The sequence below is a fragment of the Brachionichthys hirsutus genome, chromosome 7 (assembly GCF_040956055.1).
Source record: "Brachionichthys hirsutus isolate HB-005 chromosome 7, CSIRO-AGI_Bhir_v1, whole genome shotgun sequence".
Lineage (NCBI taxonomy): Eukaryota > Metazoa > Chordata > Actinopteri > Lophiiformes > Brachionichthyidae > Brachionichthys > Brachionichthys hirsutus.
Genome location: NC_090903.1, coordinates 1197072 through 1224343, shown reverse-complemented (window position 1 = coordinate 1224343; position 27272 = coordinate 1197072). Strand labels below are relative to the sequence as shown.

General features: G+C 44.9%; 1 protein-coding gene across 1 annotated transcript; it reads left to right on the top strand.

Annotated features, from left to right (window-relative positions):
- Positions 1 to 216: 216 nt before the first annotated feature.
- On the top strand, positions 217 to 24745 carry LOC137895863 (regulator of microtubule dynamics protein 2). Its single transcript, XM_068741388.1, has 10 exons — positions 217 to 662; positions 8543 to 8720; positions 8819 to 8921; positions 12192 to 12252; positions 19742 to 19817; positions 20087 to 20164; positions 23379 to 23477; positions 23667 to 23720; positions 23793 to 23873; positions 23983 to 24745. Exons 1-10 carry the CDS (start codon positions 217 to 219, stop codon positions 24046 to 24048), a joined length of 1242 nt encoding a protein of 413 aa, XP_068597489.1. The 3' UTR covers positions 24049 to 24745.
- The last annotated feature ends 2527 nt before the right edge of the window (positions 24746 to 27272 follow it).

Sequence of the window (27272 nt, the reverse complement as noted above, 5' to 3'; positions counted from 1 at the left end):
CCATGCGATGTTACAGAGGCACGTCAACCAAGACGGCTCACATGGACAGTGATAGAGAGCTAGAGGGGGGTTGCTCTCCCCTGGGCAACTATTTTCGATGCATTTCCAACATCAAAATCAAAACACTTGGATTTATTGGTAATGGTGACCTTAAACGTTACTATACCATTCAAATTCAAAAATCATTAGTCTGGGTTTTCTTTCTGTCCCTGCAGGATGTCCCAGGCAGAGGGCAAGGTGCTGGTTCTGGGAGCTTTGGCTGGAGTGGCCGGTATCAGTTTGGCTGTGGCACTTTATCGGGGCTTTGGGTCAAGACGAAAAGTCTTAGGGCCAGGGTTGTCCCTCAATCACGCCGATGAGCAGAGCGCCGGCGTTGTGGTGGTTGACGGTCCCTGCCTGCAGACGGGTCAGGCCGAGGTGCTGCAGCGTCTTGAGGCCCTGATCCAATGTGTGTCTGAGCTGAAGGATGAGATGAAATCATTGAAGAACGCTCTTCCAGCACTGCAGGACCATGTCAGGGACGAGCTGAGTGGACGTCGTGAGGCGCGTCGGGCCAGCCCTCTCCACAGGACCACTCCAACCCGAAGGAAGAGGGCTGCGGGCCCCGCTGCCACTGCCAGAGTCTGGAGCCTGAGCTCAGAGGAAGCAGAGAGTGAAGGAGGGTGAGCTTTAAGACACATGATATTCAGTTATTTAGTAAAATACTAGAATGTGGCATCTCTATGACCGTACCAACCAAAGGGGGTCACTATGAGCGAGTCTGTCGGCAATCCTCGGTAACGAGGAGCCGATTAGCGCCCTGGTGACTGTTCACTACTGTTCTAGATGTCTCTGAACCGTGGTTGGGAGACACGGGGGGAGATCTCCCCTCTCCAGGGCGGAAGGCTGCTTCTTCCTCCGGGGTTAAACGAAAGGGTAGCACTGCTAAAGGGACACGCCAGACTAGCTGAGTAGCTCAGGCTTTATGTACACGGTTACGTATTTCAGCCTCGCAACTCTCGCACACATCTCTGGCGCTCTCTCTCTCTCTCTCTCTCTCTCACTCGCTCTCTCTCCGGTGGAGGGGCGCGGACCTAAGCCGCACTTGCACTCACACACTGAGCTGCCTATCTTAATAGTCATTTTTAACTGTGTGCAAGTTGGATATAGAACAGTATTGAATACAGTTATGCAGTTACTACTTTACACCAGCAGATGGCAGACACCTCCCACTTCAGCCCGAGCCACATTCTTGGGTTTGTTTCCATTCAAAGTTTTGTAGTTTATAGAGTTTAAAGATTGCCACCCGGTCGAAGAGACGATAAAGACAGCGAGAGAAAACGAGTCGTGTCCAGAGGGCTGAACACCTCACGCCTGACTCGGATCCTGACTCGGATTCTGACTGTTCACCCTCTGAGTTAGCCTTTTGACTGGTTGCTCTTTGATGTTTCAGAGGCATCCACGAATGAATGAATAATTTAGCAGCATGTAACAGGTGACAATATTGATGTTTCTTCCAAGACACCTGCATCTTGTTTGTGTTATTAGAAAAATAGTCAAATGAATCCACCACACATGTACATACAATCCCGTTTTTAAATGGTGGCCGTTCTTGTGCTTTTTATTTAATGAGCTTCATTATGGATAAACGCTGCTGCTGCTCTCTGCCCTGCGCTGTGGTGAAGGCCGAGCAGTAGAAGTGTTAACACTGTCGGCCGGGTTGGGTGGCTGCGTTAAACGTTTTATTTTCCAGATTTATACAGGCCTGTAGTAATTATATACACAAGTGTATTTTATGGCATACCCTCTATAGCATAGCGCTGTAGTTGCGTTTTGTTGCACAATCACACCAACACAAATCCTCGTCTGTGAATCATCAATCATCAATCGATGGCAATAAACTGATTCTGAAGCCTCAAACAAAAAGATTTAGTGAGCAGATTTTTCTTGATGTTATTGTTTCGTACGGTATCGGTGTGAGTCAGAATGTTGTAGCTTTAATGGCTGCCATTGACTGAATGTGTGGATAATATTATCAACAAGTGATTCTAAGATCCCTCCCTTACCGTGGTGGAGGGGTTTGCGTGTCCCAGTGATCCTCGGCGCTCAGGTGTCGGAGGCTTTATGCCCCTACTAGGGTCGCCCATGTCAAACAGGTCCTAGGGGCGGGACCAGACAAAGGGTAGCTCACAAACCCCCCATGATCAAACAAATGAATGGTCCAGAGTTTTCCTCGCCCGGACGCGGGTCACCGGGACCCCCTCCTGGAGTCTTGTGGGCCGGACCGTTAAAATTGTAGCATATTCAGCTATAAATAGCAAAAATGTCACGTCTTTCCTTTGTTTTAGTATAAAGAAGTACAAAAACATCAGGAAAAACGTGATATTTAATGAACTATTCTTTTACCAAACATTTCATGAAACACCTCAGATTTCTTTACAGAATCGTGTAATTTATTTATCATTCACACGTCTGCGTTGCAGCGGATCCCATTGATTGTACGAAGGCACAGAACTTAAATATAGTAACGCACTTTAAGATGAAATGAGACTCATAAAGAAAGTGCTTTTTAAACATTTACACATGTGCATATCAAATCTAAATGGAATCCCTGCCTACAGCTTACAACTAAAGAGAGTACTATTAAATGTGTAAGGAAGGAAGTATTCACCTGTCCTGTAAACTTCAGCTTGTGTGACCTTCATACATGAAACACGCACACAATGCATGCTGAGCATGCATGGAGCTGCATGAACAGCAGCATCCCAGCATGCTCTCTGCTCCTGAAGCTGTTCACTAACATTAAATCAGCACAGGAAGGACTCTTCTTCACAGAGCTGCATGAACAGCAGCATCCCAGCATGCTCTCTGCTCCTGAAGCTCACTAACATTAAATCAGCACAGGAAGGACTCTTCTTCACAGAGCTGCATGAACAGCAGCATCCCAGCATGCTCTCTGCTCCTGAAGCTGTTCACTAACATTAAATCAGCACAGGAAGGACTCTTCTTCACAGAGCTGCGTTCTTTCAGTGCAAACAGCGTCTCAGGCAGCATCTAAAGGCGTTAGTCTCGTCTGCACTGCTTTGGTTTTGGGCCTGAAACTTGGCATCTTTTTACCTGCACAGGTGCATCAGCATCAGGTGTCACTCTCAGAATGTCATTGAAGTGCTTGTGTGTGAGCCTTGAACGCATTTTAGTTTTATTGATCATTACTGACTGAATGTGTTCTCAAAGGTAGGTCGTCCCAAACGTGCACAGTTCTGCTCATTTGGGGTTCCTGCAATAGATCAATAGATACTGATCAAATGGGTCCAGACCTACGGAGGCTAATCTGCCCTTCAGATCTGCGTCACATTGCAGATCAATTATTTCTAGCTGGATGTCGACACATCAGAAGCTTTACCTGTGAAAGGTGAGCAGAAACAGGAAGTTCTGTCTCAGGTTCACCAAATACCTGAAACGTCTCTCAGTCTGGTCTTTGTCCCATTTCACGCACGTCTCTCAGGCAGGGGACATGAGCAGGATCTCCCACAGAGTCAGCGACCATGTGCTGTTTGGTCTGTCTCAGTGATGTGTGTCTTCTACTCTGACCAAAACAGTGCGCCCCCTAGCGGATAATTCTGGAAAAGCATTAAAGCATTTAAGCACTCTGGGGTTGCCGCTGGTGAGAGGCGCCGGCCGGGGCTTTGGCATTTACCGCGGTCGATGATAGGGTAGCCCGCCTTCAGGGGGGCTACCTGAAGGTACAAAAAACTACTTTTTTGTACTGAAAATTAACCGAACCGAACCAGATTTATATTTTAGTGTACCGTTACACCCCCAGTAATTCTGCATAAAAACGCACTTAATTCTCAGACGTTAAATATCCCCTCCTGCCATCCTGTTTTTTGTTAGAGCTCTAACAAAGAGAGTGGGGCATCGTGTGAAGAACAGCCACCGCCTTGGGGAACGCGTAGTGTTCCCCGGAGGAACAGCTACATCCCTTACCCTAAAAGGCACGTAAATCCCTTTAAAATGTTCTTTGCATCTGTTTGTCATGTTTGGATGCCTTTGGACCAAATGATCTCCCCACAATATCCCATTAAGGATTGGGAAGCTACAGGTTGAGTAATAGTTATTGCATGTTTGTTAATACACATCTGTGTATCCACTCCTGCTGCTGTTGATGTGTCTGTACTTGTATGGTTTTTGTATTTTGTCATTGCTGTTACATGTAGCACGACTTCACAGAGAAACGTTCCTAGTCTGAACCCTCACTGACAATAAGCACCTTCTGGTTCTGATTCTCTAAAGATAAGCTGTTTGAGTGCCGTTAGGATTAGTACGATTCGTGCATTCATTTCTTAGTGCTAAACACAGATTGTAGTTCAACATGTTTATTTATAAAATACGTTTTTTTTTCAGCTCTATTTGATAAATTGCATCTGCTTAATGCAGTGTGCTGAACTGAAATCTGTGAAGGATTTAGTAGATTTAGTCGGGCTGTAAACAGATTGGCCTGCTCCGTCGTAAAGAAGGGTAGATGCACACGAGCAGGAAACGCCTCCAGCGCTGATTGCAACAGACAGAATGTTGTTGTAGCCACATCACTGCAGCTTCTTCATTAAAATATGTGTTACTACCTCCCAGATAGTTAAGCTTGGTCACTGTTGGTCAATGATCAAGCAGTTATTAAGCATTACTTGAGCAGAACAGTAAATCTGTGACACAGTGACAAAGTAATGGACCAGAGGTCGCAGTAGGGGATGAGTAGAGCCACGCAGCCACTGAAAGGTTAAAAGTTCCAGCTGTTTATTCGCACCCGATGTGTCACAATAGCTTCCTCTGAACGGCTTCGCTGCAGGTAAGGAGACCCATCAATCACACTGTCTGCGTGCCAAGCTGTCAGAAGCCTCATTTTAAAGTGTCTTGTAGGAACTTGTAATTCCTAGAACAGTTCCCACTGAGTTTATTCACACCATGTTGTAGCTCAAGGACATTACTGCTTCTTCTTTTCATTATCCAGAAAGCATCATGGTCCATGTTGCTCCATCGTTCATGTCCCAGACGCTCACACCTCTGTAGCCCGTTATTGAAAGCCTTTTATCGGGGCCGTTTATCGAGCTGATTATGGCGCATATGCATCTTTACCACTGACTACCCTCGTCCATGTGCCGTTTCCTCTGGAACCCACGACCACCACTGCTTCGTATCCTTCCGCTCAAATTGTTTCCTAATTTGATTGTTGTGTTGAAACTAATCGATATTTCATCATTGGGCTGTCTATATGGAATAGTTTTTTTATCGGGAGCATATTTGGCAAATGATCATTTCCAGCAACACCAAACTTTAACTGCATAAATAATACTGCATTATGATACTGCATAAAATAATTACCATGATGCTGGATATGAGGGTGACATGTGCCAAAAGTAATTTTGGAAAAGCTCTGGATAAAAATATGGACCCATGATTTAGTATTTTTTTATTTTCCTTATCAAAACTGTGTACTGAACAAATTCTATCAAGACACGTTCTGTCTTGCTGGAATTTAGATTAGGGTCTAAAAGGATTAAATGGGACTGTTGGGTCTTGGTAAAGCTTTGAGCTCGACCCTTCTAGCGTTCGGTAAAATGTACCAGTAAAATAACACAAAATTAGAACCTGTTTGAGTAATTTAGTTTAATGCAGTCTCGTGGTAGTTAGCAGGAGCTATCGTAGCATTGCTAGTTTCGACCTTGTGCTGGTCTCAAGCCCGGATAAATGCAGAGAGTTGCCTCAAAGATGGCATCTGGCGTAAAAATTGCAAAATCAAACAAGCGAATCAACGTAAATAAGAAATTCATACTGGATCGGTGGAACAACAACCGCCTGCAGCCGTGTTAACCCACGGGATGCTGCTGGGTTACTGTGGCTCGAAGAGGAGGAAGACTGGTGCATCAGCAGCGAGAGAAGAGGTCCAAACCGTTTTTCATGAGTGGGGCAGAAGAAGGTTTTTTGCGCATGTCCTCAGTGAATATCAGACCTCTCCCAGACTGTAATGACGACATCCAGCCCTGTTGGGGGCAGTGCTGCCGTTTTTGGGTGGGTCATCACCGTCTATTACAATGTAATGAGAGACGAAGTAGGAAGGACGTAGAGAGGAGGAGGATGATCTGATCTCGTGATTGGAAATCGGAACCGATCACAAGCTTGTGGACTCGGATCGGAATTGGATGTTAGCTCCCGATCAGGACACATATATATGGATCGTTATTGTTATTACTTTTGATCAGATCTGGAGTTATGCTGTGGAACAGAGTGAGCCCTCTGAGATGGTAGCACCAGCAGCATATTAATATTTCGTGTTGCATTAGTCCAGTGGTTCTCAAATGGGGCGCGACCCCCTAGGGGGGCGCGGTGCGATGTCGGGGGGGGGGGGGCGCCTGTGACCGCGGAGAACGTTCTTTTTTTGCCGTACTAGATTAAAATGTAATTGCACATCCACTCCAGTAGTTGGCAGTGGCGCCCTGATTGTCAGAGTGAGTGCAGGGAGTATTAGCTCTGTGGTGGCGCGCCGCACACACAGCACAGAGCAGGCGATATGAAGAGAAGTTGTAAACAAACCCTCAAGAGACAGCGTGGAGAGAGACGGAGACGATAAAACAAAGGATCGTCAATCAAAAGCCAAGACGAGGAAATATGACGTAGCGTATGTAGCGTATGTAGTGTACGTAGCGTATGTAGTGTACGTAGCATATGTAGTGTACGTAGCGTATGTAGCGTATGTAGTGTATGTAGTGTACATAGCGTACGTAGTGTACGTAACGTATGTAGCGTACGTAGTGTACGTAGCGTACGTAGTGTACGTAGCGTATGTAGTGTACGTAGCGTATGTAGCGTATGTAGTGTATGTAGTGTACGTAGCGTACGTAGTGTACGTAACGTACGTAGTGTACGTAGCGTACGTAGTGTACGTAGCGTACGTAGTGTACGTAGCGTACGTAGTGTACGTAGCGTATGTAGTGTACGTAACGTACGTAGTGTACGTAGCGTACGTAGTGTACGTAGCGTACGTAGTGTACGTAGTGTACGTAGCGTACGTAGCGTACGTAGCGTACGTAGCGTACGTAGTGTACGTAGCGTACGTAGCGTACGTAGTGTACGTAGCGTACGTAGCGTACGTAGCACTTGGCGTCACCGTGACTCCGGTGGGAGACGAGGGAAGAGTTGACTTCCTTATTTTGCTAAAAGAAAATCAGCACAATTATTTTTTCATTTTGGTTTTGTAGGTTAAAGTGTTTTATATTTTGTGGTCCTGAGTTAATGTTGCTGATCAATTTTAATTGATTATTATTTATTTATTGATGTTATTTAATTTAATGTATTATTTGATTGTAAAAATTGTAGTTCAAGGATTGAAAAACAATTCAAGCAACTTGATGCACTTCAAATGTATTGAAGTGCATCCCATATTACTCCTGTAGACGCAGAACTCAGGTTTCACAGTGTATATTGTGGGTTGGAGTCATGGAAGTCGCCTCCGGGGTCCACACTGTTTCTGTCTGTGGCCCGCTCTGACACATAACCATGGCTCACTGCCGAAAATATTCCCTGAACCAACAATGACGCACATGCTGCTGCTGCCAACGCATCATTTGGGCTTTTCGTATTTGAACCCTTCTCCGTGTCTTTCATTTTTACCGATACCAGGAGCTGCGTTTCCTTGTTGTTAGCTGATGATGTTTTCACATACCTACTTACTTTCTAGTTGGAAGGGCGCCATAAAACACGTAATGGTATTGTGCTCCTCACTCACAAAGACATCTCCATGTGTTCTAGAGAAAATGGAAGACATCAAGAGTTTCTTGACTCTGAGTGCCATTGACGTCTAAAGACGTTTGTTTTTAAACCCAAACATTCACTGACATTGAAATCTGCCTCTCTTCAGCGGCCAATAACTCCAGAACGGAAAATGGTAGGAACACAATTGTTGTTTCTAATGAAAGAAGAGACTTTAATCCTTCGGTGTATGCATAGTCGTAGTAAAGAATATTCTGTGGGGCTTGGAATATCAGGAAAAATTTGCAGAAACTGGGGCACTCAGTATATAGCTGAGCTGAAAATGGCTGGCACTCAATGAGTTAAAAGCTAATATTTCTCAACACCCTCGCACTAACCCTGCGTCAGCTGTGTGTAAACAGTTCAAGCCTTTAGAATCAGCAGCTGGCAGAGCGAAGCTTGTAAAAATGATTAAGGCAAGATTTGATGGAAGTGAAAGCCTCTGCAGCGGAGGGGTTTCCCTCAGCGGCGCGTGAGGAGGGATACTCGATGGGAAAACATGCACCTTAGGACAACTGTTACGCCGGGCTGTCCGTCGGCATGAGCGTGTGCATGAATGACTGTCTGTCCATCGCCCTGCGATGAACTGGCGGCTCGTCCAGGGTGTACCCTGCCTCTCGCCAGCAGACTGCTGGGATAGGCTCCGGCACGACCCGGTTACCGATGAAGCGGTGAAAGAAAAGGGATGGATGGAGTTGGACATGATGACGGCTAATTGAAGCGACGGGTGTTTGACCCACACTGTGACTCTGTCTGCGCTCAGGTATTTGACTGCACTGACAGACTCTGAAGATGAAGACCAGAGTGATGCAGAACAGACCGGTGGGGAAGGGTCTGTGGACAGGCTGTCTGTCCTCCTCGAGAGGACCGACAGTTTGCATAAGGGCACTGACTCTGACAAAAGGGAAAGCCTCCACATCCTTTTGGAACAGAGAGAGGAGGTGTGTGACTCTGCAAAGATGCAAAGATTGACAGGTGACAACAATTCTGGAATCCAGTGCTAAACATTGTGTCTTAACGTTTTGCTGTGATTCTGTAGTTTGGACAGATCTCAGCGTTTCTTTGGCGGCTGACCCGAGCTTACTGTGACGTTCATGACACAAGCTCAACTTTGGAGGAGAAGAAGAGCCACGCGGAAGCTGGTAATGTACTAAATCTGATTCTTTACCTCCTTAGCCAGGCGTGCCAGAGTTGAGTGTCGCTACTGTCAGAATCAGAATACTGTACTTTATCCATCAACACTGCGTTTGAAGATTTCACTTGAGGTTTCATCACTCCCAGCTGAATATGAGCTGCTCATGCTCACAGTGATTCCAGTCAGGTGGATTCAGAAATAAAGAGTTAGAGTAGTTACCTCATAAAAGGTGCTAAAGGAGACACCCTGAGGTTGGCTCATTTTACTGGCTAGTTTTCCCCGACGGAGGCAACAAAGTAATTGAGTTTATTTGCGAGGTTTGCGTCATTTCAGGGAGCAGAGGCGTGTTTTGGCCTCGGTTTAAGACTTTGTTTCTTAGTCATCCTGTGCAGCATTTATGAGAGGTTACTCTTTCTAATAATGTGTGTGAGTTTGTTTCTAGAATTAGTGTATTAATGTTTATTATAAATGCTCGGGATTCTTATGTATCATTAGTCTAGTTTTGTGCTGAATAGATTTTAATATGCCCTGAGAGAGCCATGCGTTTTGAGTGGTTGTTCAGCAGACAGTCCTTACAGGGAGAGTCCGCTGGATGGAATCACCATCAGTGCTGTTATATATCCTGATCCATAACTTCACCATCAGTGCTGTTATATATCCTGATCCATAACTTCACCATCAGTGCTGTTATATATCCTGATCCATAACTTCACCATCAGTGCTGTTATATATCCTGATCCATAACTTCACCATCAGTGCTGTTATATATCCTGATCCATAACTTCACCATCAGTGCTGTTGTATATCCTGATCCATAACTTCACCATCAGTGCTGTTATATATCCTGATCCATAACTTCACCATCAGTGCTGTTATATATCCTGATCCATAACTTCACCATCAGTGCTGTTATATATCCTGATCCATAACTTCACCATCAGTGCTGTTATATATCCTGATCCATAACTTCACCATCAGTGCTGTTATATATCCTGATCCATAACTTCACCATCAGTGCTGTTGTATATCCTGATCCATAACTTCACTTCGACATCGCATGGAGCTTCATTTAGTATTTTCCTTTTCATTTGAGGACATGTGCGAGAAGGCTCAAAGGTAAAGTCAAGAAACGATACAATAGGGTAATGATCGGGTAACTCCTGATACCATTTTACTGTTATTAATGTTTTGTTTAGGTACATGCCACGTCTCACTGCAACCAATCACATCCAAATTGCAGCCTGTCAGGAAGCAGAGGATCCTAGCGTGCAGAAGAGAATATTTATTGTTATTCTGGAATTGGTTCAGTTTAAAAAGACCATACTGCTAATAAAAGTGCTAGAAGATGCAGTAATACGCACAGATACACTGTGGAGAAGGCAGGACAGACACACACATTAGCTTTGATTATTATTGAAGACTCCCTTATGTCCCGCGGTGCCGAGTCGACCATTTAGATTGAGCCCGGGTGTGTTTGGCTGCAGGTTTGTTGTTGGGCTTAACGCTGCTCCAATAGACTTCGGATACTATTTATCAATACAAGTATTGAACGCTGAACTTGTTGCTTTTCCTCTGCTTCGGATAATATAAAATAACACATACCCATCAATCACAGAGCTCGAAGTTAGCACATCAATAACGCCGTCGTTCATCATCACAGAATAAAGTGCTGAACTGATCAATCAATCTCTTGTGGCAGGCTACAGAGACGTAGCAGCTACTCTGAGCAGACGCGGGGCGTCTCCTCCAGTTTAGCTTGGAGAAGAGCTTCACTAAGGCTCGCTAAGATGCTAATACCTATGCTGCTAACGTTAGCTGTAGCTGCACTCATGACTGGGTGCTTCGCATTCCTCTCCGCTTCTCACCTTATCCCGCCCACCGACAATGGGAGCCAATCAGCTCGTGCTAAACTAGCCCAAACGCAATGACAGCCAATCAGTATCCACTTCAGGGTGTCACTGATTTTTTTTTTCTTTTATTTGTTCATTATATATACAGCATAAATACAAGTTTCAAGTTATTGCAAAAGATAATTAATTCTCAATTAACTTACCTGGTTAATTTATGCTAGCACCTCCTGGTATCCCAACATCCAGTGTCCCTGAAAACCAGGTTCCAAACTTCCCAAAACAAACTGATTGGGCTACTCCTCAATCTGGGGCCCATGACCCACCTTCTTCCTGGACATTTTGCTAACCTAAAATGGCTCAGGGTAGAAGACAGGGTTAAACAACTCAAAATTGAGTAATTTAATATTAGTTTTATTTGTATTGTTAAATGTCGATGATTTATGTACGAAGGACTTTCAATGGAAACAAGACCGCAAGGGCTTTTTAGAAATGCTCCTCTTAGACAGGATGTTTGACTGTACTTGTACTGTAATACATGCTACTGTGTGACTGTACTTGTACTGTAATACATGCTACTGTGTGACTGTACTTGTACTGTAATACATGCTACTGTGTGACTGTACTTGTACTGTAACATTCTATCTAATAAAAAAATATATATTCATCATCATGTAAAAAAAAAAAACAACCTTTTCTTTGATATATACGGGCTCAGTCTCAACCTCCAAAGGCCTCGGTCTCCAAAGGTCTTGGTCTCGGCCTCCAAAGGTCTTGGTCTCGGCCTCGCCCTCCAAAGGTCTTGGTCTCGGCCTCGCCCTCCAAAGGTCTTGGTCTCGGCCTCGCCCTCTAAAGGTCTTGGTCTCGACCTCCAAAGTTCTCGGTCTTGGTCTTGATTTCGACCTCCAAAGGTCTCGGTCTCGATGCTCTCCAGTCTCTGTAATGTCCTGGTCTCCGTTGGTGGGGTTTCGACTACAACACTACCCCGAGGTATAACTTTGACCTTCTAAAAGCTCTTCAAAAGTTGGGATCAACTTTGTCTGTGCACCATAATCCTGTTTTTCGATCCTATTGTAGTTCAGACTCGATTGACCTGCTTGTCTGTACCCGTTCCACCATTGGACTGCCTGTTATCAGGTCAGTGTCAAACCTGTTGGCAGCAAGAGACATCATATTTAAATGCGATGAGACACTTTACGCTGACTGATGGGGGATTTGAAACTGAGCCCCCCTCTTGGGTTGCACTTCATTGCTGCTGCTGATTGGTCTATGGTGTGATGTTATCTGATTTGATGTACATCTGATTTTGTGGCCTCAATGACCACAGCATCTTGCCTCTTCTTAGCCACACTGTCTTTGTAATGTGGTCAAGAGCATGCAGGATGTAGTGCATGTGTTGATTTTATGTTGTTTTTGTTTCTTCTTTGTAGGGAAGAAGGTTGGCGAGGAGGCGGTGCGCCTGAACCCGACGTGTGCTGAGAGCCATCAGTGGTAGGTTTCCGTTGTCTCCTCACAGGCTGTCGCTCGGTAAAGCTACTTTCACACCTCGTCTGAAGAGCTGTCATTTCACAGGTAAATCAGTCAAATACAGGAATTTAATGGGATCTAAGTTAGACCAAGACACATCTTCAGAGTTCTATTCATCAAGATACATCCAGTGGTTTTTCCAGATTCCTGCTAACAAACAGACAAATGCCATCAAAAACAGAACCTCCTTGGCGGCGGTTGAGCTTAAGAATAATTTCAAAATGTGCATCAAATCAAACCGTAGTCTGTAATCTGAGACCTTCCTCAGATGTTTGGCTTCCCACTGCGTAAACGACACAGTAACCTCGATGGACGACGCTCGTTTTCTGTTTTCACCAATTAGAGTAGACGATTTGTAGGAATGTAAATGTGTCCAAGGTGACCTGTTCCCGCACAGACGTACAGGACAAGCAGTTGAGTTGCACATTATCAGTAAGACCTTTTAAGTGCACGTTTTTTTGAAGGCAACTTATCATTGTGTAAAATTAAAGAATATTTCATGGACCAGAATTTTCCTGGTTGAAATTGCAGTTTTTTTATGGGTTTTGTACAAATAAAAATGTTGAAATGAAATGTTGCATTGCAAACACCCCCGAGTGAGTACAACGGGCCCCTAATCATTCTCCAGAGAACAGAGGAATCAGGGTGCACATGATCTGAATTACACAGGACACTAATTAAGGACAAGTCATGAATGGAAATAAATAGATACGGTTGGGAAACTTGATTTTCCATTTAAAAAAACAAATCCTCTACAACGATGGCGCACATGCTCAATACTGAATCGTGGAGCTGACAGGAAGTGGTGCTGCATCCTTTCGTTGGCGTTGCATTGGTTTTAAAGCTGTATCTGGTACAATCGGCATCACTATTCCAGCCATGAATACATCAGTCAGTCAATTGATCAGTCAAAATGTACTTGTATAGCCCTTTAAAGGGGGGTGGCCAAACTTAAGAACTATCATTTAAGACCAATGAAATAAAGTAGAGACAGCAATAGAAATATAGAAGTAGGCACCTATATACTGTCTATAAAATAAACTGGAAGAAATGTGACATCACTGCGAGGTGTTAAAGGCCGTTTTAAAAATCTTTGATTTCAAAAGATCCTGGTGAGAGAAGGTGTTTATGAGGGGGGGGGGGGGGCTTGTTCCAGAGTCTGGGTGTGATTACAGAGACTGATCTGTCACCCCAACATTTCTGTTTTTTCACTGTGGTTCATCGAACAGGTCCATATCGCTAGCATTAGCATTGATAGCTTTATGTAGCAGCTCTTTAGTCAGTATCTCGTTCAGCAGCCTCTGTTACATTATGCGGTTGTCTGCTCTCTGTCTCTGTCGCTCTGTCATTCTTTCTCGCTCTCTCTGTCATTCCCCCCTCCCCTCTCTGTCATTCTCTCTCTCTCTCTCTCTCTCTCTCTCTCTCTCGCAACGCAGCCGGTCAGACAGATGGCCGTCCACCATGAGCCTAGGTTCTGTCCAAGGTTTCTGCCTGTTAAAGGGGAGTTTTTTCTTGCCTCCGTCTCCAAAGTTCTTGCTCTTGTGGGTCAAGTTGGGTTCTGTCTTTCTCTGCTAATCCTGTAAAGTGCCTTGAGACGACTTCCTGTTGTGATCTGGCGCTATAGAAATAAAACTGAATTGAATTGAGTCAGACAAATATGGTGAATCAGCTGTTCCTGGTAAAAGTCCCCACATTTCCTGAAACTTGAATTTGAAATGTGGAGCCAGCGGAGCGAGAAGAGGAAACGGGTTTTAATGTAACTTTTTAAACTAAAATGTGTCTGTAGAAATTGTCTGGCTAGAATGGTGATGACTGTCGTCTACTACGGTACTATTATGTGTTCCGTCTGCTCGACTCTTCATCTGCTTCTGCATGAATGACCTGCTGCTTGCACGAAAGCAAACGCAGTTATTGTTGTAGTGTGTTACATTTACGCAGTGAGACAGCTTGTTGACTGACGCAGCGCAGTCATTCTCAGCGTCCCTGGGAAGGTGCGACCTCGCTGGCTGAAGGCCTCGCACGCAGCTATAATTGGATATTTACCAAGTCCTTTGTCTGAATGTTCCACAAGTCTTAAAAGTTTCATGACCCACAAACTCTGTTGTGCCAAACCAGTTTTACACATCTCCAATTTCAAGTATCACGCTACTGCTTGTCCTTTATAAATCCCTGCACGTTTTACAGCATATGCATATTCTTTAAAGCGTTCTCTGCTCAGCGCGCCGCTGGACCTGGGTATATGTCATAAAACACAAATTGTGTTTACATGGCTTGCTTTTGCGACGGTGATTGTTTAGTACCGGCAGCTGTGAGATGTGATCGTATTCTTGTATTTGCCACTAGTGCTGTCAAGCGATTATAAAACTTGAGCGATTAATTACAGATCATAAATGATTAATCGAAATAATCTATTTTTTAAATTCTAAATTCATTACATTATTGTGGCAGATGAGAATATTAATATGTAACAAACAGTAGATTTATAAAGTCATTGATTGTTTGACTTGAATCAGAAAACTTTCTGAACCCCATTCTGCTGTGTTTGCAGAACGTCTTTGTTTTTCTTTTCTCCGTCTTGCATCCTTCTGATTTTGTTCCTCACCGTCTTCCTGATCGGAGGCTTGTTTGATGCGTCACTGGATGCAGGTTGCAGCACTTCCTGTTAACCCAGGGGTGGGTAAACCTTTGGACTCGCAATTCCCATATGCCATACAGAGAAAACACTTCACCCTGCTGTCGGCTACGTGTCGTCAATCTGCACACGTTCTCATACGCACAGGCTGTCCTTGAGTTCTTTGAGTCCCTCCTCTTTTTTCTTCCTATGTTAGAACCTGGTGTCCTGCCGTGTCCCCTTGTCCTGAATGAGGGTTCTGTGTTAGAACCTGGTGTCCTGCTGTGTCCTCTTGTCGTGAATGAGGGTTCTGTGTTAGAACCTGGTGTCCTGCCGTGTCCCCTTGTCCTGAATGAGGGTTCTGTGTTAGAACCTGGTGTCCTGCTGTGTCCTCTTGTCGTGAATGAGGGTTCTGTGTTAGAACCTGGTGTCCTGCCGTGTCCCCTTGTCCTGAATGAGAGTTCTGTGTTAGAACCTGGTGTCCTGCCGTGTCCTCTTGTCGTGAATGAGGGTTCTGTGTTAGAACCTGGTGTCCTGCTGTGTCCCCTTGTCCTGAATGAGGGTTCTGTGTTAGAACCTGGTGTCCTGCCGTGTCCTCTTGTCGTGAATGAGGGTTCTGTGTTAGAACCTGGTGTCCTGCCGTGTCCCCTTGTCCTGAATGAGGGTTCTGTGTTAGAACCTGGTGTCCTGCCGTGTCCTCTTGTCGTGAATGAGGGTTCTGTGTTAGAACCTGGTGTCCTGCCGTGTCCCCTTGTCGTGAATGAGGGTTCTGTGTTAGAACCTGGTGTCCTGCCGTGTCCCCTTGTCGTGAATGAGGGTTCTGTGTTAGAACCTGGTGTCCTGCCGTGTCCCCTTGTCGTGAATGAGGGTTCTGTGTTAGGACCTGGTGTCCTGCCGTGTCCCCTTGTCCTGAATGAGGGTTCTGTGTTAGGACCTGGTGTCCTGCCGTGTCCCCTTGTCGTGAATGAGGGTTCTATGTTTGGTGTTGATGGCTGAAATCAATCTGTTTCCGCGTGGCAGCTGCACTCGGCTGTTTTGTCTTTGCTCAGTACAGCGGGGGGCTCGCCTCAGCCACTATAAAAACACGAAGTGACCTTGCACAATGTCTATCCTTCAGTCATCTTCTGTCTGTCATGTTTTCCACCACCCACAGTTCCTCCTCTTGAAATGTTCCGTCCCTTGAGCTAGACACTTAAAGAGAGGTAGTATTTTAACTCGGGGAAGAAAGGAAAAAATAAACAGCACCATGTTGAACCCTCAGGCGAGACCCACCTTTACATCGTCATGTCCCAACTTCTACTACCTTCCCTTGCTTGTTTCTCCTCTCCATTGAAAGCCCAGCGCTGTCTCCAACAATGAAAATACCAAAATGCCATGCTCAAACATTGTAATGGAAATCTGACATAAGGAGAGGAGATGAAATAACATCATGAATACAAACTCAATCCAGACTTAACTCCACACTGGAAGACCGAGCGCAGAGATAAACCCAAACTATTAAAAGCTGGTCCAAACATGTGAGGCTCTGGCCAATTTTCAGTCAACACACAACCAGTAAACATTGTCGGAGTTGCTGCCCACTAAATAGTGTTTGACTTGGCCAATCAGAGGGATGTAAGTATATTTGTTGAGGTAATCTGGATGTTGAGCAACCTCCCATAGACCTCACCTAATCATGCTCCTTATTTCAACACTCGTCACATTTAATGAATTGCATCAACCTTTGACAGAATAGATGGCAGAACCTTTTAAGGATGATTACATTTCAGGCATAACCTTCGCCGAGGCGAGGCGGAGGTTATGTCATCGCCAGAGTTTGTCTGTCTGTCTGTTCGCAAGATAACTCAAAAAGGTCTGGACGGATTTAGATGAAAGTCGATTAAATGTTGGTGATTGTCCACAAGAGATCCTGGATTATGGATCACTTTGAATTTTTATGTAACATTGCAGTCAATGTATTCAAAATGTATTCCTCAATATCTCGGTTGATTATTGACTAATGCTTATGGAATTGGGATCGGATGCAGAATGGAATCAGGAAAGAATATAACATTTTAACACTGAAAACCCATTTATTGGTTCAAAAATCTGATTGACTTTGACTTTTCATGTATAAAGATACCAAGAACAGTCTAGAGCCTTTTAATGATGATCCAGATCACCATGTGGACGGTGTAGATCCAGTTAGGAGGTTCTCTTTCTGCTGCCTTCACCAAGAGACTGTGGAATCAGTCGTGGACAAACGGAGTTGTTGTATCTTCAGAAGCTCAAAGCTCAGATAGTAGCTCTGCCCCTGTAATTTTCTGGAGCTTTCCACTCATCAATGCCAACCGGTAGATGTGTGGTCACACCCTGCATTAACCTAAGGAAGCAAACATAGTTCTTTATGGGTTGTGATTTCACACACAGCTCATCTGTCTTTGTCTACAGAACACTCATGCCATATGTATGATGTATCTAATAATTGTTTTATCCTTTAAATTTCCAACACTGCCCTTCAATTAAGTAGTTATGAAGATTAAAAATATCAATGTACGCATACTTTTTCATTTCAATGTTTTTTTGTTCAGTTAGAGCTTGAAAAATTGTCAGCTGAAGTCTTTATTTTCCAGTACAGTATATATATACCTCTCTCTGGTACTAAAGATGTAATTTCAATTGTAAAGCAAAACGTCATCAAGTAAAGTAATACTGGTGTTGCCCCAAAGAAGGACGCTCTCCTCAAGTCTGGGAGCTACTGGAGAAACAAATCTTACTCAGCACACATTATTCAACTTGAATAACACAACTACAATGAAGGAACCTTTGGATAAACCTTGCTGACCTTTGTACGTGGCAGTCCTTCATGCTTGTTGACCTTTGTACGTGGCAGTCCATGCTTGTTGACCTTTGTACGTGGCAGTCCTTCATGCTTGTTGACCTTTGTACGTGGCGGTCCTTCATGCTTGTTGACCTTTGTACGTGGCGGTCCTTCATGCTTGTTGACCTTTGTACGTGGCAGTCCATGCTTGCTGACCTTTGTACGTGGCAGTCCTTCATGCTTGTTGACCTTTGTACGTGGCGGTCCTTCATGCTTGTTGACCTTTGTACGTGGCAGTCCTTCATGCTTGTTGACCTTTGTACGTGGCGGTCCTTCATGCTTGTTGACCTTTGTACGTGGCAGTCCATGCTTGCTGACCTTTGTACGTGGCAGTCCTTCATGCTTGTTGACCTTTGTACGTGGCGGTCCTTCATGCTTGTTGACCTTTGTACGTGGCAGTCCTTCATGCTTGTTGACCTTTGTACGTGGCGGTCCTTCATGCTTGCTGACCTTTGTACGTGGCAGTCCTTCATGCTTGTTGACCTTTGTACGTGGCGGTCCTTCATGCTTGTTGACCTTTGTACGTGGCAGTCCATGCTTGTTGACCTTTGTACGTGGCAGTCCTTCATGCTTGTTGACCTTTGTACGTGGCAGTCCATGCTTGTTGACCTTTGTACGTGGCAGTCCTTCATGCTTGTTGACCTTTGTACGTGGCAGTCCATGCTTGTTGACCTTTGTACGTGGCAGTCCTTCATGCTTGTTGACCTTTGTACGTGGCAGTCCTTCATGCTTGTTGACCTTTGTACGTGGCAGTCCTTCATGCTTGTTGACCTTTGTACGTGGCAGTTCATGCTTGCTGACCTTTGTACGTGGCAGTCCTTCATGCTTGTTGACCTTTGTACGTGGCAGTCCTTCATGCTTGTTGACCTTTGTACGTGGCAGTCCTTCATGCTTGTTGACCTTTGTATGTGGCGGTCCTTCATGCTTGTTGACCTTTGTACGTGGCGGTTCTTCATGCTTGTTGACCTTTGTACGTGGCGGTCCTTCATGCTTGTTGACCTTTGTACGTGGCAGTCCATGCTTGTTGACCTTTGTACGTGGCAGTCCTTCATACTGCTTGACCTTTGTATGTGTCCGTCCCTCAATTCGATACATTTTTATTTCTATAGTGCCAGCTCATAACAGAAAGTTATCTCAAGGCGCTTTACAGGTGTTGCAGGGAAAGATCTGCAGGAAATTATAGAACCCAACTTTTCAGACAAAAGCAAGCACTTTGGAGACAGAGGCCAGGAAAAACTTCCCTTTAAAAGGCAGAAACCTTGAATAGAACCTAAGACTCAAAGAGAGATAGACACAGGTAGAAAGTTGGAGAGACAATGACAGAGGGGTGATTGGGATGAACGGCCTCCCCGATCTGAACGCGAGTGGTGTTCTGGTATTGGACTTCTGTGCTAGTCACAGTTTGTCCATAACGAACTCCTTGTTTGATCACATGGCTGTCAATTAGTGCACGTGGTACCAGGACACCCAAGGCCGGAGGTTGATAATCGACTCTATTGTCATGCATGGAGTTGTTGAGCTGGTTCTGTTTGGCTCTGACAGAACACAAGCAGGATTACAGCGGCCTGGTGACGAAAAGGCTTTGATCAGCTCACCCCTCTCCACACCCACAGTGTCACAGTGATTGATCTCTGCAGATGTTGTCCAATGAGGAGTGTTGCTGTTTTCTATATTCCTGTACAATAAAGAGGCAGTCGAGCTGCTTTTCATGAGAAGAAAAAAGAAATGTCTTGATATCACTTAGATTTTAATTTATTTCTATATAGATAATATTTATTTGTTAGGTTTCTCATTGTGACTGAGTGCCAAATGTCAATACTTGACTTCTGTATAGTTGCTATCAGTGTGATTCCTAAAATTCATGTTGAATTAAGTACAAAGCAGACAAAGTACTGCAGTGATGGTGGTCACTGACTTCTTGAACACAGTGAAAACATCAGACATCTATACACAACTTTACAACAAAAAACATTTCTCTGCAGGTTTGCCATCATGTGTGGAATTATGGCAGAATATGATACTATACAGAACAAGATAAAGAACGGATATATATTTAAGGTAAGTTGTTGGCAAACACCCACATAACATTCTGTCTCCTTGAGATGAGATGCTGGGGAGGAAAGAAATAAGAACGCATCTGAATAGAGACAGGTAGAATGGAAAAGAGAGAGGGAGGGTGTGTGGCAGCCAGATCGCGTGTGTGAGAGGTGTTTGTCAAATACTTGTGGGTTGGTGAAGCAGGACGGATCAGATCAGAACATCAAGCAGTGGAAACAGCAGCCATGCCATGAATGTACAGTGAGTCTGTCTGTCTGTCTCCCTCCCAGGATCATTTGGATAAAGCCATCGAGCTAAAGCCACAGGACCCCATGTCCTACTACTTGTTGGGCCGCTGGTGCTATGCTGTACGTGTTCCTACCAACATACACATATCTCATCCATCTCTCCACAAAGACCAACAGTATATTTATGGTGGCTGAGCTATCTGTGGCCTGCCTCCCTTTACTGATTTTGTTTCTACTCTATTTTTTTTACAGTGCATGCAGTTATTGTTGATGCAACTAAGAATTTATTTTGATCTAGTCGTTTTTGTTAAAAACTAATGATACGATTCTGTCACAAAAAAAAAGAGCTTTACAACATGTGTGTGGGGGGGGGGACACTTGTTTCCAGAAGAGACTAGAACATAGGGTGACCTACAAGAGTGGAGGGAGGAGCACCAGGTGTACGACATCTAGTGTAGACGGAGCAGTTTAAAGGGGGTCGGTGACTGTAAGGTCGTGGTAGGAGAGACTGTAGCCAGCCAACATAGGCTGCTGGTGAGGAAGATTACTCTAGTGGTGAAGAAGAAGAGGAGGACGAAGGGAGTGGGACATTGAGAGGACAGAAGAGAGTAAACAGGAGTACAGGGAGATGAGACGCAAGGCAAAGGTAGGTGTCAAAGGTCAAACAGAGGACATACAATAACCTGAATGAGGAAAATGAGAGAGAACAAAGGGAAGTAGAGGAACCTGTTGTGGACCAGGAAGTGATGAAGATTAGCACGAGTGAAGTTAGAAAGGTGATGAAGAATGGGAAGGCAGTTGGACCGTAGGACGTACCTGTGCAGGTGTGGAAGTGTCTAGGAGAGGAAGCTGTAGAGTTTGCCATGGTGATGGACAGACTAACAGATGAGGTGAGACAGGAAGCTCCTCTGAATATGATGTTTGCAGATGACATTGTGATCTGCAGGTAGAGGAGAATCTAGAGAAGTGGAGGTCTGCTTTAGAAAAGAGAGGAATGAAGGTGAGCAGGAGTAAAACAGAGTACATGAGAAGGTCCCAGGGGGGACAGTGAAGCTACAAGGAATAGATGTAAAGAAGGGAGAGGACTTCAGGTACACAGAGCAGAGTGATGGAGAGAATGTGGAAAGGAGGTGTCTTAACAGGTACCCAGAGGTAGATTTGGCTTACAGCAGTTACACTCTGCTGCTGGTCGCAGCGTGCGCATGCGCCCGGGCAATGCGGGCGAAGTGTCCTGCCTAAGGACACAACGACAGTGTACACATGTGCCTGAGCCGGGTATCGAACCGCCAACCTCTCGGTCGTAGGACGACACTCTCAACCACTGCGCCACCGTCGCCCCACATGAAGAATTGTGTGCAGGCAGGCTGGAACGGGGGGAGGAAAGTATCAGGTGTGCTCTGTGATAGGACGAAGGGACAGGTCTACAAGACAGTGGTGAGGACAGCCATGATGCAAAGGACAGGGTGAAGTGGAGAACATTTATTTGCTGTGGCGACCCCTCACGGGACAAGAAGAAAGTGTAGTAGTGTGTGCCCCAGCCCTAGTTTTAATAATTTACTGTATGTAAATGATAAATGCATTCATTTGTGCTCAAGAAGACAGAAAAACAGAATCAGCTGGACTTGCTTAAGGTTGGTTGACACACCGACCAGTATCAGTGGGTGGTGGGAATCCTTTTGATTCTCACCACCCACTGCAGCACAAGTCATTTCGTTTTCACACTGGCCCAAGAGGACTCGGTTCGATTGGGGAGCTGAAAGTCCCAACATTGTTGCATTTATAATTTATGAAAGGTCTGCGTTCACACTGTGGTTTCTAACACAAAGTAAATTTCCTGAGCAGCGTCACATGGCTGAAAGGGGCGCTCGTCGATTGGACAAAGTAGAAGGGGAAGTCCCGCCCTCTCCCATGTTTGTTTTGGTTTGGAGTGCGCCAGGCGGCTGCTGCTTATCCAAGTAGGGAATCTCATTTTGTTCTGGCCTAAATCATGAATGTTACACAACACCAGTCGTTTCTAACAAACACAAAGTCTCTGGGGATCCGTAACGTCTCCGGATCAGTTCAGAACAACGGAATGAAACGCTTGGAAATGCTTCGCTGATTTCACTGTCAATCAAAATCACTGCCTCAGACAGATCATCCAATCACCATGCCCCAGAGATGCTGATGGGCGGGACAAAGCCCAGCATTCATCCAATGACCGTCCAGTTTCTACGCTCACGCTTGCCTGTGTTAAAGCTCCGTGGAGCTGCAGGGAGAAGTCGTGTCGGTTACCGGTGATACGTAGCTGGTTCTGAACAAAAGATTAAAGTATTATAACGCATGTAGCGTCGCTATATGTAGCATCACTATATGTAGCGTCGCTATATGTAGCGTCACTACATGTAGCGTCACTACATGTAGCGTCACTACATGTAGCGTCACTACATGTAGCGTCACTATATGTAGCATCACCATACGTAGCGTCGCTACGTGTAGCGTCACTATACGTAGCATCACTATATGTAGCGTCGCTACGTGCAGCATCACTATACGTAGCGTCGCTACGTGTAGCGTCACTATACGTAGCATCACTATACGTAGCATCACTATACGTAGCATCACTATACGTAGCGTCGCTACGTGTAGCGTCACTATACGTAGCATCACTATACGTAGCATCACTATACGTAGCATCACTATACGTAGCATCACTATACGTAGCGTCGCTACGTGTAGCATCACTATACGTAGCGTCGCTACGTGCATTTGGTCCTGCGTTTCCTCCGGTGAGCTTTCACACTGCTCACGAAACTAACGAAACAAAGCAGGTTTCTCTTGCTCGTGAATCGATACCCCCGTTTTCAGGCGGACCAGAGTTTGGACGAGCTTTCACACCTTCCCAAAGGAAGTGGACCATCTGAGGAAATGAACTCTGGTCCGTTTAAAGGGGACCAAACAGCGACGGTGTGAAAGCGACCTAAGTATCTGGACCCTCCAAGAGTAGTATAAGTATCTAAACTCTCTACCAGTCTCTCAGAACTGAAGAAGCCTCTTGGATGAAGGTGAAAAGTCTTTAATCAAACTTGAGCAAGTCCAGTTGATTTCTTTCTGCTCTTCTTTATTTCTTTTTGAACCCACCGAGCCGCTTCCTCCCTGAAGCAGAAATGCTGAGGAAACTCTTGTTGCAATATGATTTCTGTTCCCAACGGCTTTTTCGGCCGCTTCAGTTGAGCTTTTGGGTCGACCTCTCGCGGTTCCGCCTCTTCCGATGTCATTTGTTGTGAGATGCTTGATGTGCTGCTTTTTATGTGCAGAGCTGTCCCTCGACTTGAGGTGTTGGACTATTTTGCAGGTGTCTCAGTTGACATGGCTTGAGAGGAAAGTCGCTGCTACTCTCTTTGGAGAGCCTCCAAGTGCTACAATCGAAGAAGCGTTGATGAATTTTCTCAAGGTACTGTGATTGGGCAGTTTGACTCAAATTTGAACAGTCCACAAAAAATAATAAATATTTCTACATCTTAATCAAATGCTGAAATTACTGTTCATGTATGTTCAGTTTATATTATTGATAAAGATGTAGGCTAACATGCAAACAGATACTAATTGTCTTCAAATGCTGATTAGTTTTTTCTTTGTGCAGGTCGAGGAGATCCAGCCAGGATATTCCAAACTCAACTGTGTGTTTCTAGCGAAGGTCGGTGAGCATGACCTGCGTCTGGCTTTGTGTCATCCTGTTCAGCGCATTGACGGCACACTTTGTTGGCAGTGCTATAGAGACCTGGGCCAGAACCACAAGGCCAGGAAGATGTGTGAATCTGCTTGTTCAATGAAGGCTGCATCCACAGAGGTAGCGCTCGCTCATGTCCTGCTCAAGTTCCAGCAGAAGTTCTGTCTCTCTGGAATCCATTAACAATAATAAGAAGTATTTTATTCTAAAAGAATCCTCTTTTCATTAGGATGAAGAGGCCCAGAAGGAACTGGACATACTCTGCCCAGTGCTCGGAGTGGGACGAGAGCACTAGGACATTCCTTTTGGAATGTGTGTGTGTGTGAGCGAGAGAGGTTATAGTTGGTATTTAGAGGTCGTTTAAATTTTAATACACTTTGAATTCATGTGCATTTATATGCCAGGCACTTATTTGTATGCTTTATTTCCTGCTTAGTGTTTGAGAGGCAGATTTTAAATGTCTTTTTATTGGTCTTTTGTCGTTTTAAAGGTACTATTTATAGAAGGATCTTTTACACAACATATGTGCAACGAGTGACGCACATAGACCCACGCGGTGTTTTCATCCGTTTCCTGTTGGACAGGTGGAGGCGTGTGGTTCTCGCCTCGTTAGTTTAACGAATGCCTCTGATCACGATGTAAACCCGACGCTTCAACAGGCTTTTCTGCATTCCTGTCTACTTTGTTTGTTTGTGTTTGAACTCACTTAATCAGTTATGAAATAGAACAAGGATTTAGTTTTGGAAGAGTGGGTTTAAAGTGAATTTGTACGTACCTGTATATGTGACTATTACAAGGAAGTACAAAGTAAGAATCGAGTTCTATGAATGAACGGTTGATGCTTATGGTCTGATTACATTTGCACTGCTGCCGTTGTCTGCTTGTTGTATTTATTTGTGTTGCTGTATTCCTTTAATTTCCATTTATGACAGACAATGTTTGTGATGTGCAAACGTGATCAAACGTTACTGTTTTTGAACTAGAGACAGACACGACCGTTCAAAAGTTTGGAGTCACTTAAAAAAAGATGTCAATAGTAATGATGCGTTGGTCTTATTTAGCGCTTTTCTGGACACTCAAAGACGGTTCACATTGTGCATCATTCATTCACTCTGTACTTGGTGGGGGTGAAGCTACTATTGTAGCCACATCTGCCCTGCTTGGGGCAGATACAGCTGCCCAGGGGCAGACTGACGGGAGCGAGGCTGCCAATCTGCGGCATCGGCACTCATGACCTCCACCGACATTCACTCGCTCACTACATTCACACAGTCAATGTGGGTGAAGTGTCTTGCCCAAGGACACGACGGCAGTGCACAAATGTGCCAGAGCCCAGAATCGAACCGCCAACCTCTCGATCATAGGACGACCTGCGCCACCGACCAACTTTAAACTACTCAGAAATACTCTCTACATTGCTAACGTGGTAAACTAGCTGCAGATGTCTGGTTGTTGGTGCAACATCTACGTTGGTGTATCGAGGCCCATCTCCAGCAGCATCACTGCAGGGTTCTGATGCTACAATCTGTTCGCTCATTGCGTCAGAAGGCCGATGAGTAGAAATCATGCTAGCAGAGCTGAACACAGTTTAGCTGCTTAGAGAAGCTATGAAATGACCTGGGTGACCCCAAACCTTTGAAGTAACAAGCAGCATCCTGCTTGATTATCAGTGACTGTGGACTTTTAACCCTTTCTAACCCTTTCCTCCAGGCTGCAGAGTTTGTGCCAGGACATTTGTGATTTTGTTATTGGACCAGATTCAGTCAAACCTCCTACCAGTCCAGTCATGTTCGAGCCTTTTTTCCCACATAGTATAGCCGCTCTCGAAGCTGCCTCTCGAATGATGACAGGTGTTTGTTTGTACAGTGGAGAAAAGGCCATCTTTCTTTGCCTGATTAAATTAAAGCCACAGCTGTAAACATGTTCCATTTGTTTGCAGGGACATTTTGTGTCTCCATGTGTGATTGCATCTGATCTAGATGTCTGTGCATGCTGACCTAAAAGATACGACTCATCAAGAATTTGGAGGCTGCACCTTTCAGATTTGGTCTCCTTTGCTTTTTTCCTCAGCGCTGGCCAGACTGCATTGAAGGTTCAGTTTGGCATGTTGAGAAACTTCCAGTAGATCTTTGAAATCATGGACTGTCTCCTCCATCTGCAGATTTGTGGAGACATTTCCATCATCAATACTATGTACAAGGTTGTGTGAGTTGGGACGGGAACCCATGATGAGGCTGGCTATGACTTCACACTGAGCAGTGGCGGCTGCCTGAAAAGGGCATTGTCTATTCATTACATAATCAGTATGATGTCATAACACCAGAGGGGAAATAGAAATTATTGGCCCAAAATGTTTATTTGTGTAGTTCAATACATAAAAGCGAGCAGATATGTAGCACCGCCATTTCAAAGGGTTTGAAAGCAACTACTCATTTACAGTTTTGTTGAATTCAAGCTCAGAGACCTTTATAGTTCTCTTTTCAATGGCTCATTTGTACCAGAGCGCAGCCCTTAAACATGACGCAGTTCACGTGTATCTGAGGCAGTGTACACAAGTAAACCCCCCCCCCCCCCCCGCTTGGAGCGACCTTGTTTTTAAAAACTCCATCCACATGAAACCACATCATAAATGCGTTGTTAAGCATCCCGAACCAAGCGGCGGCGTAGTTCCCCAAGCCCTGTCCAATCAGAACGCTCTGTCTCTCTTGGCGCCAGGCTGGTTCTTGTGGACCGACGGAGGCAGAATCGCTCCTGAACCTCATTGTGGAATATGAAGTCAAAGCAAAGCAAAGAGTGCCTGGACAGGTGGCAACACCAGCACAGTTTGGAAGGCATCCATGCTGGTTCTGAGTGTCAACGCAGGTCCCACATGTGATGTCGGAGCCGTTAAGGTCGCAGGTCGTGACGTTTGGAAGCCCAAACCCGGGTTACAGGCGTCCACCCGGCTGCCTGGGGCATGTCGGCGCTCATATCAGCCAGTCACTAACTTATGCAGGCTGCCCGAAGGGGCAACCAACTTTTATCCAATTATTGATCAAATTGGTCGTGTATTTCGTGGGGATGCAGCAAACGATCGGCGCCGATTTCTACATATGAAACCGATCTAATCTCCCTCCGCAAAGGTCTGAAAGGCAGCCACCGTCTCCTGCTCTGCCATTGGATCACTGACAGCCCCGCCTACTTGCCGAGCCTATCTCTTTATTGTTACTAAATACCAGACGGAGCAGCGCTCCTAATCTCATTGTCGCCACTATACAAGGACAATAAAGGCGTTCTATTCTTGATGATGATGATGAATATATTTATTAGATAGAATGTTATAGCAGTACAAGTACAGTCAAACAGTAGCATGTATTACAGTACAAGTACAGTCAAACATCCTGTCTAAGAGGAGCATTTCTAAAAAGCCCTTGCGGTCTTGTTTCCGTTGAAAGTCCTTCGTACATAAACCATCGACATTTAACAATAAAGATAAAACTAATATTAAACTAGAATGAACAATCAGAGACTGCAGACCCC

Excerpts from the sequence above, each read along its gene's own strand:
- LOC137895863 (XM_068741388.1), top strand. The coding sequence starts at position 217 with ATGTCCCAGGCAGAGGGCAAGGTGCTGGTTCTGGGAGCTTTGGCTGGA. Across the intron at positions 8,922-12,191 it reads GAAGAGCCACGCGGAAGCTG|GGAAGAAGGTTGGCGAGGAG; the intron begins GTAATGTACTAA and ends TCTTCTTTGTAG. Across the intron at positions 23,478-23,666 it reads CGTTGATGAATTTTCTCAAG|GTCGAGGAGATCCAGCCAGG; the intron begins GTACTGTGATTG and ends TTCTTTGTGCAG.